We start from the raw sequence: 20,690 nt of genomic DNA on the forward strand, positions 1-20,690 counted from the left end.
GTGGCACTAATTCTCACCTTATGTGGGAAGAGATGGCATAGGGAGAGGGAGATATGGTTTGGAACAGTTCCATTGTAGCTCAACTCCTAATTTCAGAATCATAGTCCTAAGAAATATCCAGTCAGTTGAACTGTGGTATTTAGGTACTTGGTATATAAGTAATGACAAATCCATAGCACTTTTTTTTTTTTTAAACTTAAGTCTGTCTTACTTCAAAAGCATTATTTGTAATTATAGAACATTGGAAAATAAAGATAAGCATAAAATGCATATATTCCCAACACCTACAGAAGACAACTTTTGGTGTCTTAGTAACTCTTCCCACATCTTTATATTTTGACCAAGATCAGACTTACATGTTATCTTATAAATTGCCATTTTCTTTTAACAGTCTCCATCTTCCCATGTCAATAAATGTTTTCCTCTTTTTATACTCAGACCATATTCAAATGTAACTTGTTCCTACATTTTCTGTAAATGAAAGCTCTAGACTGAAGTCTTTATTAGCTGTTAAGTTCAACAAAATATTTACCCTAAAATGTCCTTTACAGCTAGTTTGTCAAAACCAGCGTCTGGTCTGGAGAATATACATTGCATGTGTTTATGGCTCTTAATTCCATTTAATATAGCAGAGTGCTTTTATTTTCATGGCTCTAACTCAAAAGATTACACGGTTTTGGTTTTAAGTACAGGGATGTAGGAAATATCTTAATGTTTAAATTTTATTTTGTGTATTTTTATCTAATAGTTCTGTTTTTTGCTTTTGTTTTTTAAATTTATTTTTTATTTCAGCAAAACAAGCTATCAATCAGGGGAGATCTCCAGTTATAATAGACAACACTAATACACAAGCTTGGGAAATGAAACCATATGTGGAAATGGTAAATATGAGATATGAGAGAGTTTTTATATTATCAATTTTTTCATATTCTGAAATTTTGGTTACATTGATCTTTATTACTAAAACAGTTGTCCTTGTTCTCTGAAGAGGTGTGTTCATTTGCTTAGTTTTTTTAAAAATTGGGAATGGTGCTTATTAAGCAATATGTTTATCTTGTTAGTTTTGCCTGGACTTGAGGATAGTAATTGGAATTTGTCCATTAAGTGGTCTTAAAATATTTATAAACTGTATTATTTTAAAAGTAAAACTTTTCTTGGTTGAGCAAATTTAGAAGTATTGTCTAAGTGAAATTTATATCTGTCTGCCATCTTTTTACTTTAAGATGTATTCCCTGGGTTTTTGTTTTCTTTTCTTTTGTGTAGGCCATAGGAAAAGGATACAGAGTAGAGTTTCATGAACCTGAAACTTGGTGGAAATTTGATCCTGAAGAATTAGAAAAGTAAGGCACTCAAAAAATTTGTAATCCCTTATCTTTTTTTTCTTTTTTTTCTCCTTTACATGGTCAATTTCTTTACTAGATTTTGCTTGTTATATCTTTGGTACCTGTGAATAGGGACTACTACTACTCACTTTCTGTTAAGAGGAACATTGACTTAAATGCAAGGTGTTTGAGGATCTTTGCACTGTTAAATTTCATTAAATATTTCTTGTTAAGTGTGTTTGTTATTTTTCTTACGTGAATTTCCGCATTGTTTCCCAATTTGTTGAATGCTAATGGAGATCCGGAAAACTGAGAGAAAAGTTAGGACTTTTCCCTCTGCTTTTTAGCTAGGCCACTTCTCTGCATTGCCTTTCCAACTTCATCTCCTTCCCATTTTAGATCCCATCACCCTTTCACCTGGTGCTTTTATCTCTCCCCTTTTCCCATCTTTACTGCTACTGATCCATTATCCCATACCCAAGATTCTGGGAATCAATGTGTTTTGGAATTCAGATTTTTTTTTTTTTTTTTTAAATTTTAGAAAGGAAGTATATAGTGCATATACCTAATTGTAACACTCCTAGCAGAGTTTGGGGCAGTATGGTATATAATCAGACATCTTAATATTTCTGCAGCAGATCACGAATGGTCAGTCTAAGTAGAAAGGAAAGATTCTACATTGTTTAATGTTAATTCTGAGTAGATCATGCTGCCAAATGAGTACAGGTGTGGTTAGACTTTGCTGCTACATGAGTCAACAGAAAACTGAATTTTCAGAGCATTTTAGATTTCAGGATTTGTGGTGAGAGATGGTGGACTTGTATTACATTCAACCCTGCTCTTCCATTTGTCTTTACCTTCATCCCTTTCCCCTAGTTTTCCTGACTATGACTCGTTTTTCTTTCTTCATTTTCACTCGGACACAACCCCCTTTTGGAAACAACTTTAAGATGTAATTCACATACCTTACAATTTACCCATTAAAAGTGTACAATTCAGTGGTTTTCAGTGTATTCACAGAGTTGTATGACCATCACCTCTCTTTGTAAAACCATTTTTTCTTCCCACCTCAGTTTGCCCTCTTCTAGCTTAAAACTGTTATTCTGTGTATGGTGTTCAACTAATTTAATTCTTCCCCCTTGCCTTTCATTCCTTTTGTACCTTTGAATTTTTATTCCTTTGGTTACCTTTCTTTCCCTTTCTGACTTGCATGCCAAATCAAATATATGAAGAGTTAAACTGATAAATATTATTAATATCTGGTATTGTTTGCCAGCCTCTGTGTATATTGCACCTCAGGTAGAAGAGAGTTTAAAAACTAAACATATTTGGGTTATGCTGAATAAATGAATTATTGAAATTGTTATACAGTTAGGCTTTATTTACATTTGAGACTCTTGAAATGTATTACAATTCTTAATATAAATTAACTTTACAAAATAAAGTAAGTTTAACTGATATCTAGTATAGTTTGACAGATTTTTTTGGTAAAGAATTGGTTGAATCATCAATTTTGACTTCTTGTGGGTTTCTATAGCTTGGCCAATTTCAACCTTGACCTCAGATCTCTCTTTTTCTCTCTCTTTTTTATTTTTCAATCTTCTATTTTTTCTCTCTCTTGCTTTCTCTTCTCATGTTTAACCTAAACATCAGTAGTTTTGAAATCTAAACATTTATGTCTTTTTTCTGGAAAAATGAGTTAGTTTTAGTAAATCTAGAACTATAACATTAAATATAAAATATGTTCTGTGTGTTTTGCCATGTCCAAGTCAAGTTACAGAAAACTACAAGTATAGAATACATTGTAAAAATTTCTTTGAGGGTCAAGAATAATTTTTAAACCACTTTTTGTTATCATAATTAAACTCACAGAAAAGTACATAAAATATAAATATGTAGCTTAACAAATTTCTTATAAAACAGATATTCATTTAACCATTACCTGTGTCATGAGAGCATTACCCACTTTAGAAGTTTTATGAGTTCCTTTTCCCAGTAACAATTTTGTAATTCCCTGGTAATTACTTACTTGCTTTTCCTTAAAGCTTTTTTTTTTTTTTAAATATCCTTTGCTTTAGCATCATGGTTTAATTTTTTCTCAAACTTTATATAAATAGAATTACAGTATATATTCATTATATCTAGTTTCTTTCACTCAACATTACGTTTGTGAGATATGTACAAATTGTATCTGTAATAATATAGTTTGGTATCAATAATAATTTTTTTTTAATAACGCAAGTGTGCTAAAATAACTTTTAAAAGTGATATATATTTTATATTTATTTTTGTCAGTCCTGGAAGCCCACTCAATTCTTCTATAATTTTCAAAACAGTATCTCATAATTTTTTACTCTTGTTTAAAAAGAGCGGAAGATTAACTCAGTGGTTCTGTGAATCAGTAGTTAGTTCTGTGTGAAGAAGGTGTAATTAGTTAACATTTTGCTGTGATTTATGGTATCTTTAAGCTTTTTTAAGATATTGTTTAAACCTGAGAGAGCCTTTTTTTTTTAATGTGAGGTGTATCTTCTGGTATTTATTTGCAAAATGTAATTTGAAATCTGTACTCTATTACTCTAAAACAGTTTAATCTCTAAGCCTGTACATTCTAAAAGAAAAAAGAATTAAAATCCTTTTCTTTTTTGGTAGGAGGAATAAACATGGTGTTTCTCGAAAGAAGATTGCTCAGATGTTGGATCGTTATGAATATCAAATGTCCATCTCTATTGTAATGAATTCAGTGGAACCGCCACACAAAAGCACACAAAGACCTCCTTCACAGGGGAGACAGAGGTGGGGAGGCTCTCTAGGCTCACATAATGAAGTCTGTGTTACAAATAATCATTAAGTTGGTTATTTTCAGCTAACGCATTTGTTGCGTGCCCTTGAAAAAAAAATTAGAGAGCCTGTCTTGAAGTTTAAGTAGTTTCAAATTTAAAAAAAGACTACTTTGCCTCACAAAAGATGTTCCCAGCAAGTTGTTTAAATTCTAAAGTGTAAATAAAAATTATATAAAATTGTATTTTAAATGTTTTTATAATCTTTTGTTGTAATACCTTTGTTTATTATGAAGATACCTGAGTAGAGTGGGTAGGAACCAGAATGTTTTTCTATAATTGAATTTTAAACTAATTTTATCTTTTGTAGATAATGTCAGACAGTTTTATAGTTCATACCGAAATTCAACTTTTCATAAAACTTTAGTATTTTTCCTTGACTGTCTTAAATATATAAGAAATACTAGTTATAGGCACCTTAGTTGATTCCTCTATTCATTATACAGGTAAAATTATGTTTCTGCAAATTCATCTGTGTGAAAAAGTATTTCTAAGCTATAACTAGCATATCCCTTCTTTAAAACAAAATTCTCTATCAAATACCACACAGTAAGTGTATCAGTCACCTGGGGTGTTTTCTCCGTAATATACGTTTTCATCACCCTTCTTCTTAAGCCATCTCCTATCTCCCCAAACCCCTGATTCTGGAATGCATAAACAGGGCAATCACTATATAGTTTGCAAAAGCTCTTCAGGCTGTTTTGATAGTATATCACTTTTCTCTATTTAAATTAACACAGTGTAATTCTAATATAAAAAATATTCTAGACAGTTCCTTAGCATTAGTTGTAGGAAGATGTGTCCCATAGGATATTTTACTTCTCCAGGTTTTAGTTTTTCTGTAGAGACAACTGTGTATCTCACTGGATAGTTTTTGTTGGATTGTGTTCTATCACTTAAAATTTTTAAATTGAGATGGGATTCATTTCAGAGATCTTGCAGTTCATCCTAACTTTGCTTTGATTTATCCATTTTTAGGAAAAAATGGAGCTAATTACAACTACTTTTAAAAATTTTTATGTTTTACATGATAATAGTTTGTCCTTTAAGTTTTCTTTCTCCTAAACCAGCCCATTCCTAATCCCATAATCTTTCTTTTTTTTCTTTAATTTTTATTTTATGTCAGAGTATAGTTGATTAACAATGATGTGTTAGTTACAGGTGTAGAGCAAAGTGGTGAATCCCATAATCTTTCTTCCAATGTTGTTTTGAAACCTTTGGTGTTTTTTCAGCTGTAAATGTTCTCTCACATCTTTATATTACTTTTTAACTAATATTAAATTATTAAGTGATATTAAGTTGTAAGACTCAAAGCTAAATATTAGTACACAGCAAGGTCTTTATTGCATTACCTTTAGTGAGATAAGAATATGATTTCTATTTATTTGTACTAACAGTGCTGTTTACATTTAAATGGGTATTACCATGCTTTATTTTGTGTAACACATATGTATGTTTGTATATATTTGTTCATCCTAACTAAATATGATGTAGTAGGAATATGCTAACTCATGTTTGTGTGTCAATGTATATATATTTATTTATATCAATACATACACACATTTCCATTATTCACTATTTTCATATATTTTTTTGTTTCAGAGTAGTACTTCTTAGTATTTGGGCTTGCTTTTCCCAGCATTTTATTATGTAAATTGACATTTTGAAATAGTAAAGGATTTAATTTTGTGACAGGTAGGTATATACTGTGTGTCCCTTTCCCTTTGTCCTTATAAAACTTTACTCAGAAATAATAGTACTGTAAATCTGTAGTATTTGAACAGTAGCCAGTTTATTTCGAGGATGTAGAGAATTGCCTTCGGAAGATACAGATTATGAGGAAACATGTTCATGATAGTAAGTCTAAAATAAATTTCCAGATTTTATTACAGATTCAACTTATCCCCTAGTACTTCTGAATAGTAAATAATCATGCAGAGATTGTTAATCATTGCTGATTATTTTTAAAAATTATAAATGTTTATTGAGGCAGGGAAATTAACATTCTGGAAGACTTTTTTTTTTTCTTTTTTTGCCGCACTGTGTGGCATGTGGGATCTCAGTTCCCTGATCAGGGATTGAACCCGTGCCCCCTGCCTTGGAAGCATGGAGTCTTAACCAGTGGATCACCAGGGAAGTCCCTAATGTTTTTTTTAAGACAAAATAAATTAAAAGTTCCCCCAAGTATTGTGGCTAATTTTATTGTATTTTTTGAACAATAACAGAATAGAGGAATGAATATGCAATAAAAGATACCAGAATCACTATTATAAGTCATTGCTTGATGTTAAAAATCTGAAAAAATATGAAATTTACCAAGTCAGGATTTTTCATCAAAATTTTTTCTTCTATTCAGATATATTCTTTTTTTAAATTTAGGTATATTCTTAATGGAATAGTTCCCCCAGCTGCTACCTGCCATTCTGAGTTGGTCTCCATCACAAAGAATAAAATGGGCATTACTCATCATATTCAACTAAGGTGAACATTTTAGTTAAACAGAATATATTGATAGCTTCTAGTTTGGTTCAGAAAGATTAACTTGTTTTTTCATAGGCTTTCATAACTTGTTTTTTCATAGCCTTGTTTTTTCATAGGAGAAGTGAAAAGTCACTTCTTTTTGATAAGTAAATTTATAGTTTTCTATATGTCATAATACTGCTAATAAAAATATTTGTGTGGTAATTAAGTTGAACTTTTGATACTGCTTTTTACATTGATAATCTTTCAGTATTCACCTTTCTGAAAAAAAATGTTAGCTTTTTAATATTTTAATGTCCGTTTTAAAGTAAAATTGTTTACAAAAGATTGGGTTGTATTTTGTTGGTGGTATGATAGGGTGGATTTAACTATTTGAAGTTTGCTTATATCTTGCCTAATTAATATAGGTTATGAAATTTTCCAGTTTTATATATTGGTAAGTTTTGAAAGAATTCATGATTTCAAAGGATATAAAATATTTATTTTGACCATAATTGAGTTTTTGTTATTGTAGAAATGTCTGGTTTTCTGAGCCTGGTTTTCTAAGTATTTATAAAGAAAAGTGGTGGTGTTGTCTGAAGAAATGCATTTGTTCATGTATTATGTTAGTATTGGGTTGGCCAAAAAGTTCGTTCAGGTTTTTCTGGGATAGCTTACAGAAAAACCTGAACGAACTTTTTGGCCAACCCAGTACCTTGACCAGATAGGTTTACTAGCCTTTATTGAAGTTTTACATAGTATCGTAACATGAATGCAATAACTGAGAATTCAGTTATTAGGGCTGGAGTGTTTTTGTGTGTGTTTGTCTGCAACCCATATAAATAGAGTAATGCCTCTTAGTCTGGAATCATAACAAAGTATTACTTAGTTTTGTTACAATGAGCATTCAGAATAAACATTTGGTGGCAGCAGAACAGCAGATCCAGTTAGCTGTTTATAGAGTTAAATTTTGTAGATTACAATTTATAAATAATTTTTTCTCATTACAATTGTTTGCTGTAATTTTTGTGAAAGGAGAGGGATTAATGGGTATATTCTTTGGTGATGGTTGTCTTTCTTTACAATTTAAATAAGATTGGCATACCAATTTTTATTTTAGTTTTTGAATTAAGGTATTATTAAAACAATTGGTTTCCCTGTATGTATGCCAGATTTTCTCCTTAAAATATCCTTAGGATTGCAGGAAGTAGTATTAAGTTCATTGAAATAGATTCTGAAAGAGGAGTAATTTGGTGATTGTCTTGTGTGTCTTTTTTATTCCTTTTTTTTTTTACTTTGCTAAGCAGCATTTAAATAATTCAGTTGATTCAAATTGCCAAGGTCTCAAGTCTAAAAAATATTCAATTTTTCATGGTTTGTAAATTTCAGAGCAAACCTTGAAAAGTTTATAATTATGATTTTTGCAGCTAAACTCAGAAAACTTGTAATAGAATGGTTATGCTTTACATTCAATATCTTTATGTAGACTGCGCTGAATGGCATAATTTTTGTCATAGAATATACATGTTTGTAAACTCAATTTTGAATGTATCTCCTATGGAAATTCTTAATACATTGTTGCTGTCAAATTATGCACAGGAACAAGGGGAAAGAGTAGCAAAAAAAACTCTGAAAAGAGAGCCTCAAGAGTAAATAGTTATTTTTGAAGCTAGGACTGTGTTTGGAGAGTTTTGACTTTTTGGTATCTTTAATAGAAGTTTATTTTAGTCATTTAAATTAGAAATAATCTTTTTCTTTCCTTTCCTCCTAACAAATTTTGTTAAGCCATACTGTGACCCCTAATCTTAGAACTAGACAAAGTCACATTAACAAGCAGGTGAATGACTGAAGACGTCATCGGGGAGTGTTGTCTAGTTGTTAATATTCCCATATTGTTTTTTAAATTGAACTGTTTGTAAATTAATGGGAAGATTGAGAGATTTTGAGATGACCTATTGCGCTTTTTGCCTCTCAACTTTATTGGTAACTAAGGGGAAAAAAGTAAGAATAATCTGTTCATTCATAGTTAAAATTGTGTTCAAGTTCAGTACAGTCCATTAAAATACACTTTATTTGGATTTTTTTTTTTTTTTTTGCAGTTTCAACTGTATTCTCAGATAGGACATGTAAAATTAAAGTTGTACCCTACAACTAGTAATTACAATAATCGCACAGCTTTGTTAGTGTCTCTTCAGTTGTAATTCTGGACTCTTCAGTTTTTTTAGTATATCAAAATGAAAGAAAATTTGATTTGGGGGAGGTTTGTGGGTTCTTTCTCTTCTTTTATTCTTCTTTCTTTTTTATTCTTTCTTAATAGTATTAGAAATCATGTTGCTTTCTTGTTTCTATCAGTCTTTTCCTGTACATGTTTTCTTTTTCTTATGTGCATTTTCTGTTCAGCTATCCTCATGTTAACTTCATAACATTTTTAATGAAGTTGATGGGATGGTAAGTTACTGTCAAAAATGGTGATAACTTATTTCCCTCCTGTGTTCCACTGAACTCATGTTTCCTTATGAACCTTATTTAATCATGTTAAACTTATAGGTCACAGCTTTGCAGTTTCCTGACCCTGTGGTATAGGTAGAATTTTGATATGAAAATACTTGGAAAGATTTATATAGATTTTTAGTCTATCAGTGTTACTCATTGGTTAGGAATCCCATAAACATGGCGTAGTACTTGGATGTATGTATTTGAGAAAAAATTCTTTTACAATACTCAAGCCTCATGCTGATAGACTAGTTGATAAATAGTAGTTGGAAATTCACTGTTACGGAATCCACTGTTATGTCATGATTCTCTAATCTGCCATTCTTAAAGAACTGAATGCTTTTGAAGGAAAGCTGATGGCTAATTTGAGTTCAGCTTTTACAAGTGATTCTTCATTTCTCCAGTGCTGCTACAATGAGGAATAGGAATTTAACAGCAACAAGCCTTAATTTAATAATACTTATTTAAGTAGCTGCCATTTAGTTAATGCCTGTCAATGCCAGGCCCTATTCTAAATGTGATTTATTACAGTTTCTAATTTTTTTATAACGACTGTACAGTCTCAACTTTTTTATAAAGAGGAAACAAAAACTAACACAGTTTAAGCAGTTTATCCTATGAACATAATATCTCTAGGGAGCAGTGTTAACTGGGATTCAAATATAGTTCAGACATATTCCTCACCATATCCCATTTTATCTTTTAAACCACATTTTATCTTTGGTTAAGTTATTATTAATTTAGGGTGGTTTTTTTTTCAAGGTAGGAAAGAAATTCCAGTGGAGAGTTGAGTGCATCTTTGTGGTACCTTTGAATTTATAGGGTTAGAGGTATGTTGACTTACTAGTGAAGCTGAGTGAAGAAATCTGTAAGTGGCTATTTATTTAGAATGTTTAATTGAAGTCAAGATTGAAAGCTAGGATGTCATTTACCGTATAAACGTTTTCTATAAAATATACATTGATAATTGATAATCATATTTCAGCAACATCTTTTCAATTGAAGTTTTACATATGCTGTTGTGCTTTAATGTTTACCTTTTAATATCTCCTGATTTTAATTAGCACTTGAAATGTGTAGTATTCAGTGAATGGATAGTTAAATTATATAAGCTGTTTGTTTTGATGATTAATTTTGAGGCAGTATTTCCTAAACAGATCAACACTATTTGTAAGTGGTCTTAGTGTATTTTTCTTTTAATGTCCACTTATTACTTAAGTGTGCTAGCAGTAGCTGTTATGGAAATTACATCAGTTTTCTGATTTTCTGAAGAATTAAGGATTTTTTCCTTTTGTAATAATTAGCATCCTTTCTCTTTTATGTTGTTTAAATTAATTTTCTAAAATTAAAGAACAGTAAAGGAGCCAGTTACTTAAGTTTGCTGTATAAATAAAATATTGAATTAATTCGATTCTGCAAGGAAAACCTTTAAGTACAGAATGAAGAATTCTTACTGTTGACTATTTGCCTTATTTTGTTTTAGTTAACTTAAAAAATAGAAGGGCTGGATCTTGTTTGGTTTTTCTTAATTCCTTGAGAAATTAAAATTCCTAGTTTGTGGCTTTTTTCATTATTGTTTCTAAATGTGAAATCAGAGGTGGAATTTTTGTTAGAATGGGGAAGAAATAACATTGATTTCATAAGTAGATTAAGATAGATTTTGGTTCACAAAACTGGAAAGCAGTACGTCATGGGATTGAGATTATTGGAATAGTGTATGATGTAACACTGGCAAAGATGTGGTTAAATATTTCATTTTGAATATAAGTAAATTGAAGTATTTACAGGAAATGTGTTAGGAGGCCTGGGCTAGACATTTTGAATTAATTTAAAAGTAGTGAGAAAAAAAATTTTTTTTAATTCTGGGGAATGATAGGAAAGAAATTGTTAAAGCTAGAAGACTAGTGGTCTCAAAAGTGATATTTCTCCCTCCCCATCTTCCCTTTGCTGTGTAAAGACTAGTAGAGCCCAGGTATTACATTAAGAAAGATTATCTTGTACCCTTAAGGGCCATGAAAGCATGGTCTTCCTTGTCTTATGTTTGGAGCTTTGTCCTTTAATGAGTCCATAAATATTTGTTGAATATTAGTCCTAGTCTTCTCCTGAGAATAGTCAACAACCTCTTGAAATTAAGGACCCATTCATCTAAATAGAGCAACTTTATAGGGCAGTTTGTAATTTAGGAAACATGGAAATATAGAGTGTGAATTAGTTGTGTTTGATACTTGCTAGGAGAGAGAGTGTCCAGGCAGAGAGGAAGGCTTATCCATTTAACTTGTTGTAGCTAACACCATCAGAGACTTGTTTGAGGTTTTTGAACCTCACTAGTAGTCCTTAGAATTGTTGTTTATGATCAAAAAATTAAATACTAGAATACAGGTAAGTAGAGCAACCTTGAGACTTTTGATTTTCTATTTCTCTTAGAGTCATTTAGAGCTTATTTTCTTATTTTTTGCTTTAACACTTCTATTCTTACTCTTAACTTTCCCCATGAGATTTCATCATTTCTCACTTGGACTTAGTAGTCTCCCCACTTTTATCTTTGCCACCCTATAATTTTATCCACAGAATAACTAGAGAAAACTATAATTAAAAAAATTTTTTTTACCATAAATTAAATCCCTCCCAGGGACTTCCCTGGTGGTGCAGTGGTTAAGAATCCGCCTGCCAATGCAGGAGTCACGGGTTCGAGCCCTGGTCCGGGAAGATCCCACATGCTGCGGAGCAGCTAAGCCCGTGCGCCACAACTACTGAGCCTGCGCTTTAGAGCCCGCGAGCCACAACTGCTGAGCCTACGTGCCACAACTACTGAAGCCCGTGCGCCTAGAGCCCATGCTCTGCAACAAGAGAAGCCACTGCAATGAGAAGCCCATGCACTGCAACTAAGAGCAGACCCCGCTCGCCGCAACTAGAGAAAGCCCGCGCACAGCAACAAAGACCCAACGCAGCCAAAAAATAAATAAATTTATTTAAAAAAAAATTACATCCCTCCCTGCTTAATTAAACTATACATGATCTGGCCCTTGGCTTCTTCCCTGACCCTGTCTTGTACCCCTCTCCTCTTCATTTACTACATTTCATCTATACTGGTCTTTTTGTCTGTTCTTCAGATATGCTAAGCTTATTCTTGCTTTAAGTGCTAGCTGTTTTTTTTGCTCTGTATTTTTTCTGTTCTTCCTATGCCTAGCATAGTTCTCAACATTCAGGTTTCACCTCACATGTCACCTCCATAGAGAACCTTCCCTGACTATTCCAATCTAAAATAAAGCAACCCCACCCCTGTCACTCTGTTACATTGTCCTGTTTTGTTTTCATCATAGTAGCTATTAGTAGTTGAAGTTATCTTTTTTAATACTGATTTGTTGGGAGTCTTTTGAAGTAGAATATAAGTTCCATGAGAACTTGTTTATTTTGTTCTTAGCTCTATCCACAGAACCTAAAGCAGTGCCTGTAATACTGTAGGAGCTAAAAAATATGGACTGAATGATTTTATACCCATTGCTTCTATTAATAGTATTACTCCCCAAATGTGTTTTCTTCTTAAACCTGTCCTCTGCTCTCCAGCTTATATACTTAACTGCCTACCTGACTTTTCTACTTTTAAGCCTGAAAAGTTGAACCTGTGATCTTCTCACTTGTCTATGGAACTCCAGGATTTTTTTTGCATAGCAAATGGATCTACCATCTATCTATTTTTGCACACCAGATACTTGAGAGTCTTCTTTGATCCCTCCTTTCCCCCTTCATATTGTCCATCAACTGGGGTCTTTGAATTTTGCCACTTAATTACCTCTTGAATCTCTCCATTTTTGACTGCCATCTTTCTAGTTTGAATTATCATCTCTTCCTGAGACTGGGGTCCCCACATCAGTACTTGCTCTGTTCTAGCCCTTTTTCTCCACAATCTAACAAGACTGAAGTATAATGTACATATTAAAGAGTGCTTAAATTATAAGTGTATATAGCTCAACAAATATTCATGAAGTGAACATATCCATGTAACCAGAATCCTGCTCAAGAAGTAGAACATTACCAGCAAATTAGAAACCCTCAGTGCCCCCTCCTTTCCAAAGTGATCTTTGTAAAAGGAAAATATGATCATGCATAAAACCTTTCAGGTGCTTCCCATTGCTGTTAGAATAAAGACCAAAAACCATAATGTGGTTGATGTGGCCCCTGCTTTCCTATCCAACCTCATGTTTTGTTACTCTTCCTACTTTCTGTTTTCCAGCCTTACTGGCCACCTCTCAGTTCCTTGAATGTGCTGTTTGTTCCTTCTTCCTGGAAAGTTCTGTGTGCACACACCCCTTCCATACTCATCCTTCAGATTTGAGCTCTTCAAGGAAATCCAAATTTTTGGACATAGCAGGCTTGGTGAGGTCCAAAATATATATTATATGCTCTCATGTACTTTTTCTTTATTAATTTGTATGAGTGTATGATTATTTCCCCTCCCTTCATTTTTAAGCACCATGTGTCAGAGGTTGTTACCATTGTATGGTCATCAGCACAATGAAAAAGCAGTATTCAGTATTCATACAACAAGTGAATATGGGTAGTCTCAGCTTATTCTGGGCTGAATTGTGTTCCCTCAAAATTTCATCTGTTGAAATCCTAACCCCCAGTATTTATGATGTGACTATTGTTAGGATATAGGACCTTTAAAGAGGTAATTAAGGTAAAATGAGGTCATGTGATTGAACCCTAACCCAATATGATGGTGTCCTTACAAGAAGAGGTGATTAGGACACACACAAAAAGGGAAGACCTTGTGACAACACTGGATGAAGACAGCCATCTACAAGCCAGAGAGAGAGGCTTTTGAAGAAACCTACCCTGCTGACATCTTGATCTTGGACTTCTAACCTCCAGAATTGTGAGAAAGTTAATTTCTGTTGTTTAAGCCACCCAGAATGTGATACTTTGTAGCTTTGGCAAACACAGATTTTGGTACTGGGAAGTGGGATGCTACTCTAACAAATACCTAAAAATGAAAAAGTGGCTTTAGAACTGGGTATGGTAGAGGCTGGAAGAGATTTGAGCTTCATGTTAGAAAAAAGCCAAGGTTGCCTTCAGCGATTGTAGGTAGAAATATGGACGTTAAAGGTGATTCTGGTGAGGGTTCTGGGGCGGTCAATAAGGCTTCTGTCACTTTAGAGATAGACCTATATGATCATGAACAGAGTTTGGTAGAAATATGAAAAGGGTGCTTCTGGTAAGGTCTCAGATGGAAATGAGCATGTTATTGGAAACTGGAGGAAAGGCAGTCATGTTATAAAGTGGCAAAAAACTTGGCTAAATTGTGTTTCAGAGGTTTGTGGAAAATAGAACTGGTAAGTGATAAATTTGGATATTTAACTGAGATTTCTAGGCAAAGTGTTAAAGGCATGGCCTGGTTTCTCCTTGCTCTTATAGTAAAATGCAAGAGGACAGAGATAATTGAAGAAAGAATCGTTAAGCAAAATGGAACCAGAAACTTGAAGATTTGGCAGTTCTCAGCCTATGCATGTTGCAAAAAATTAGAAAGTATGTTCTGGAGACAACATCAAGGCAGTTGCTAGACAACCATTTGCTAAAGGGCGTATGGGCATGTGACTTATGGATTCATTAAACTAACTCAGCGAGACCAGAGATGGGGATATGGCAGCAGAAACACTGCCAGCTTGGACTGAAAGAGACAGGACAGGATGATGAAGGAAGGCTGTCAGACTTATGAGATTCTACAAGACAAGTCACTAGAGCTATCTGTGGTGATCTCCCGTAAGCATATGTTGTCCTCCAAGAAAAGAATAGAATGACCCTGAAGGCAATTCAGAGGTTGGCAGGGTTGCCATTGCCACCATGGGATCAGAGCCCCAAGCCTGAGGGAGTGAGGCTACCACCTTGGTCAGCCTGGAAGGCAGGGCCTCTAGCCCAGTGGACCCAGAGAACACAGCATGGAGCCAAAGATTATTATTTATTATTAAAGATTATTCTTCAGCCTTAAAATATAATGGAACTTGCCTTATTGTAAACTTGCTTGGGACCCATCATCCCTTCTTTCTGATTTTTCCCTTTTGGAATGGGAATGCTATCCCACCATTATATTTTGAAAGCAGGTGAGTTGTCTAGAGTCACAGGTTCACAGCTGGAGAGGAATTTTGCCTCAGGATGAATCATATCTCAAGTTCACCCATACCTGGTTTAAATGGTATTTAGATAAGATTTTTGGACTTGATGCTAGAATGGGTTAAGACTTTGCAGGCTGTTGGAATGGGGTGAATGTATTTTGCATGTAAGAAGGACATTAATTGGGGGGCGCAGGAGAGTGGAGTGTTAATGGGCTGAATTATGTCTCCTCAAAATTTGTATGTTGAGGTCCTAACCCTCAGTACCTCAGAATGTAACTGTATTTGATGACACCTTTAACGAGGTAATTAAGATCATATGGATGGGCTCTAATCCAATATGACTGGTGTCCTTATAAGAAGAGAAGATTAGGACACAGACATACACAAAGGGAAGACCTATGAAGACACTGGCGGAAGAAGACCATCTACCAGCCAAGGAGAGATGCCTTAGAAGAAACCAACGCTGCAGACACCTTGACCTCAGACTTCTAGAATTGTGAGAAAATAAACTTGTTTAAGCCACCCCGTCTGTACTTTGTCACAGCCCTAGGAAACTAATACGCAGCTATTATACTAGCTAGTTGAGAGGGACTTGTGAGCCATTTCCTTCTCTCTTCTGCAGTTCCTTTATGTGTAAAATGAGGGCATTTGACTGGATCAGTGGTTCTTAATTTTTAATTTAATTCAAAGCTTTCTGAAAATGGAATGTGTTTCATTAAGAAATGTATAGTGGGTCGCCTGACACTGTGAGTTGTTCACAGCGCAACCGAGTTCCATGTTTCAGACTATACCTTTGAGGTACCTCAGATTGTCATGAAGAGCAGAAACCACTTTTAGTAGAGCACAGAGTGTTATTTTATTTTTATTATTATTATTTTTGGGTTGCGCCAGGTCTTGGTTCCAGAAGGTGGGCTCCTTAGTTGTGGCACACGAACTCTTAGTTATGGCATGCATGTGGGATCTAGTTCCCTGACCAGGGATCAAACCCGGGCCCCCTGCATTGGAGTGCAGAGTCTTATCCACTGCGCCACCAGGGAAGTCCCTAGAGCACGGAATTTTAAATTCCAGAATTTGAAGAAAAGTTGTAGTTCTTGCAACTTGGGCAAGTCACTTAATTTTCTGAAACTTTTCCCTGTAATTAAATGAGAATACCTTCTCAATCTATAACAGGGTTATTGGATGGATTAAGTGAGCTGAGTAGGTTAGAATTTCAGCTGAAGCAACTCATGTGCTGGCCTTGAAATTCTGTTATTTTGTCTGCCTTTTGATGATTTCACCTCTTTATACACTAGGGATGGGCAGAGAAGGAAACACCAACTGGTTGATTTTTATACTAGTTAGAAATGCTAGGAGAGATCTAGAAGGATAAAGCTTGATTTTTTGGTTATTAAATTTATCAAAGATACTCATATTCCTTATTAGCATAAGCAGTGAGGAATTAAGCTGTGTAATACCTCAAAACAATTCGTGATAATGCATGTGCTTTTTTGTTATGAATACTGGCACTGTTTTTTCACCTGAGTGGTATGGGCTGTTGGTATGATCAGGTCAATTTGATATTCTCATTTTTACTGACAAATTTGGTATGATTAGTTTCACAGAGCAGACCACACGAACCCATTTCTTTAAAAGAAAAAACATTTTTTTTTGTTTTAACGTCAGGTGTAATAAAAGTAAGGAGCCTTTCCCCACCACTCTTGGTTTTCACAAAAACATTTTTCCTCTTGTTTTTCATCATGACTTCTATGTAATGTTCACGTGACAGTATGATATCAGCTTACCTGTAGTTATGTGACACTGTTAGTTAATTGCACCCTAGGCTTCTATGAAATGAGTCATTCAAGATGGGAACATCAGTTTAAGTGGATGTCAGCTTTCTATTTTTATAGTAGTTAGGGAAGTAACAGAGTTATCAACAAGATTCAGTAGAAAAAGGGGAAGAAGGCGTATGGTGGAGGGTCAGAGAAGTAGTTTGTAATATTTTAAAGTATAATTACTAGTGTCTCATCTGTTTATTATTTTATTTTAATAAATTTATTTTTATTTAATTTTGGCTGTATTGGGTCTTCGTTGCTGCGCGCAGGCTTTCTCTAGTTGCGGCAAGCAGGGGCTACTGTTCTTTGCGGTGCGCGGGCTCCTCATTGCGGTGGCTTCTCGTTGCAGAGCACAGGCTCTAGGTGCACGGGCTTCAGTAGTTGTGGCTCGCGGGCTCTAGAACGCAGGCTCAGTAGTTGTGGTGCACGGGCTTATTTGCTCTGGGGCATGTGGGATCTTCCCGGACCAGGGCCCGAACCCATGTACCCTGCATTGACAGGCGGATTCATAACCACTGCGCCACCAGGGAAGCCCTGTTTATTATTTTAAGTGATAGTATTCTGAATTTTTAATAACATAACATTCTTCTTGAATCACTTCTTAGATTATTTTTTACTCTTACAGTGACGTAGAAGAAATTATTATATTTAAAAACAACTATAGAAGAATGAGGTTCTCTGGAGGCAGTATAGCTAGCAGTCAATGGAGAAAGGAAATAAGAAGAAAAAGCAGCTAATCAGGTTTTAATTGGTTAAATAGTTGGCTGTTGAGACTTTCTAAGTAAGGTGTTGATAAACTGCTGTGGTGTGGAAGTAATGTGGAAGGTTCAAGAAATGGTGTTTGGTCATATGAATTCTCCCCTTACAGGAGCTGCATTAGACCTGCTGAAGGCACAGAGCACATAGTAGGTCTCCAGGACAGAAATTCAGGTGAGCATCTTGCCCAGGGCGGTTAAAAAGAGCCATAGTAGGTCTTAACTAAAAGTCTCAGAAAACACCAGAGATTCTGCTGAGGACACAATATATTCAGTCCACAAATATAAAAGAAAAACATAGTAAACTGGGAGACAAAAAGAGTCAGGGGCCAGGATCTGAAATGGAACTGAGTAAATAAGGTTGGGTACATACAGGGATGTTACTAGGCCATTGCCATGAGTGGTATGGAAATACTAGAGGCTTGCTTTACTGGTTGTTACACTGTATCATTTCTTGGTGGGGGATGGACCGATTTTAAGGTACAATATTGTACTAAAAGCTTCCTGTTTGCCTTTCATACCTTGAACAAAAGTTTTATCTTGATTGTTCTTGAAAGGTGTAGAGGTGGAGGCGGGAGGTCGGGATTGGGAGGGGAGAGAGTAGGCTTGGGAAAATTCCCACAATTTACTATGGCTCTTTATCTTAGGTTGTCAGGACTTGGCCAAAGTATAAAGTAGAGGACTGGAGTTCTTGGAGGCCAAGAATAGTGTGAAATACCTGATGGGTATAAATTGGAATTGAGGCTTGATAGTATTGATGAAGAAGTCTTCTAGCATTTGGCAGTCATGAGAAAATGGAAAGCATGGAAAATAAATAGGGCTTTCTCTCTGAATTGTCTTGCCTAGTGTATATCAGAATGATTTATGTTCTTCCTAAGGACATCAGATGTATCTTGACTCTTGGGACAATCTACACAGATACATAATAGAAGTACTCAGTGCAGTGAGAAAATAGCAGGTGTAAGCTGTAGTTACTAGGAATGGAGTGGTGTTTTCTGATTGGAGGAATGTGGTTGAGAAATGTGAACCAGTAGTGAGAAGGGGCAGTAAACTGTTTTCTGCATGAATGTGTAGCAGTGGCGTTACTTTTCCACAGTTCATTTACTAGATTGGTAGTCAGTAAGTGAAATGTGGAGGACGAGGTTCAGGGAAAAGTGGGATTTAGTAGGGGAGAAATAGTATGGGGAAAAGACCTGTAGGCAGTAGTAACTGAATGGTCAAAGTCCCAGAGGAAGGAAACAGTAATGGATTTATTCATGCATGTATATATTCATTCAGCAGTGTTTCATGAGTGCTTACTATGTGCCAGGCATTGTTTTAGGTGATAGAGATAGATCAGTGTGTAAAACAAAAAACCTCTGCCCTCCTGGCATCAGGGTAGGGAAGCAGACTAAATCAATAAACAGGTATCTAGTCAGTCAGATGATAAGTGCTATGGACAAATTTAAGCAGCATAAATGGGGCAGGGAGGGTGGGGCTTAGTGGAATGGGTACCACTTTACTTGAAGTGATCAATAAAGGCCTAACTGATAAGGTTAACATTTGAGCAGAGACTTGAAGAAAGTGAGAGAGTGAATTAGCAAAGAGAAGTGAGGATGGAGCATTCCAGACCAAGGATCCTGTGCTTGGTGTGGTTAAGGAATAGTAGGATGTCCATTTGCCTGGAGCTAAGTGAGCAAAGGGCAGAGAGAAGAGAGAGTCAAAGAGAAAGAAGGAACCAGATAATATGGGCCTTGTAAATTATTGAAGGAATATAGACCTTTACTCTGCTTGAGATGGGAAGCTGTTGGAGAGTTTTGAGCAAGGGATGACATGATCTGACTTGGGTTTTAAGATGCACAGTCAGTTCTGACTGCTGTCTTGAGAATCACTTTAGAGGACAAGAATGGAAGCAGGGACTAATTAGATGACTCTTGGAATAATCCAAGTGAGAGGTGATTGTGACCTCAACCAGGGGATAAAGGTAGAGGTAGTGAGAATTGTTGAAGCTAGAGCTGGCAGGATTTGCTGAATAGATCAAATAATGAGTATGAGAGAGAAAGATGATGGAGTTACAGTTTACTAAGATATAATGTAGGAGGAGCACATTTAGAAGGGAAAACAGGTGTTTAGTTTTGGACATGTTAAGTTAAAGGTGCATTCTGGATATCTGAATGGAGATGTAGAATATGTAGTGTGTTCAGAGTTCATGGGAGAGGTCTGGGATGGAAATACAAATTTGGATGTGGGTGGGAAAGCAGGCTTTTCATTGTTGGAGGAGCATAAAATTTGGTGTATAGTGTAATGGGAGATAACTCCAGACACCAGCACTTTTCAATCTTGTCCACATTATGACACACACAGAAAACAGAATCTGTAGAATTTGCTGGAGTAAATGGACCAGGCTACTCTTCCCAAGGCTTCTGGTCCTGGGGCTCGGGAACTCCACCTGCCACAGGCTCCATTCAGTAGTCTTAATCTGTCACCTGTTCGAGGCGTTGCCAAGCACACTAGTTAGAAAGCTCTACTCTAGAGAAGGGCCCAGGAGACTCTGAAAACACAATGTTAATGAACTAAGACTTTATCTTGCAGAGAATGGGGATCCCCGAAGAGATTTTAGCAGAAGTATGACGTAGTTATATTTGTTTTAATAGGTGTTTTTCAAACTGTTTGTGGTGAAAGATGAGTTTTTAAAAATTTTCCAGTGCGCTGCAGTCTGATACTTTAGTAACATATAATAAAAAAGTGAATTACTAGAAAAAGTTTAATGTAAGTCAAATATTTTATAATTTAATTCAACAGATATAAAAATTATTCTCAGATTCCTATAAAAGTTACTTCGTTTCTGTACTCTGTTGCAGACTGGTTGCAAACCACTCATGGACTGGAATCAGTATGGGTAATACTTTTGAGTAGCATT

At 35.1% G+C, this 20,690-nt stretch overlaps 1 protein-coding gene across 5 annotated transcripts in view; it reads left to right on the plus strand.

Annotated features, from left to right (window-relative positions):
• The window catches only part of LOC137211211 (NEDD4-binding protein 2-like 2), a 61,911-nt gene that overhangs the window by 12,080 nt on the left and 29,141 nt on the right, over positions 1 to 20,690 (plus strand). For 2 of the 5 annotated variants that reach the window (XR_010936955.1, XM_067713462.1), the window contains exons 4-7: positions 793 to 881; positions 1,264 to 1,340; positions 3,972 to 4,115; positions 6,539 to 6,640. Coding sequence is in view for 4 of the 5 variants with exons in the window: in XM_067713462.1 (XP_067569563.1) it covers positions 793 to 881; positions 1,264 to 1,340; positions 3,972 to 4,115; positions 6,539 to 6,640 (412 nt within the window). In the remaining variant the exon portion in view is untranslated. Of the gene's footprint in view, positions 1 to 792; positions 882 to 1,263; positions 1,341 to 3,971; positions 4,116 to 6,538; positions 6,641 to 17,904; positions 17,967 to 20,690 lie in introns of all 5 variants that reach the window. The other 3 variants (XM_067713464.1, XM_067713463.1, XM_067713465.1) reach the window with 2 other exon arrangements.

The sequence above is a fragment of the Pseudorca crassidens genome, chromosome 18 (assembly GCF_039906515.1).
Source record: "Pseudorca crassidens isolate mPseCra1 chromosome 18, mPseCra1.hap1, whole genome shotgun sequence".
In the NCBI taxonomy this organism is placed as follows: domain Eukaryota; kingdom Metazoa; phylum Chordata; class Mammalia; order Artiodactyla; family Delphinidae; genus Pseudorca; species Pseudorca crassidens.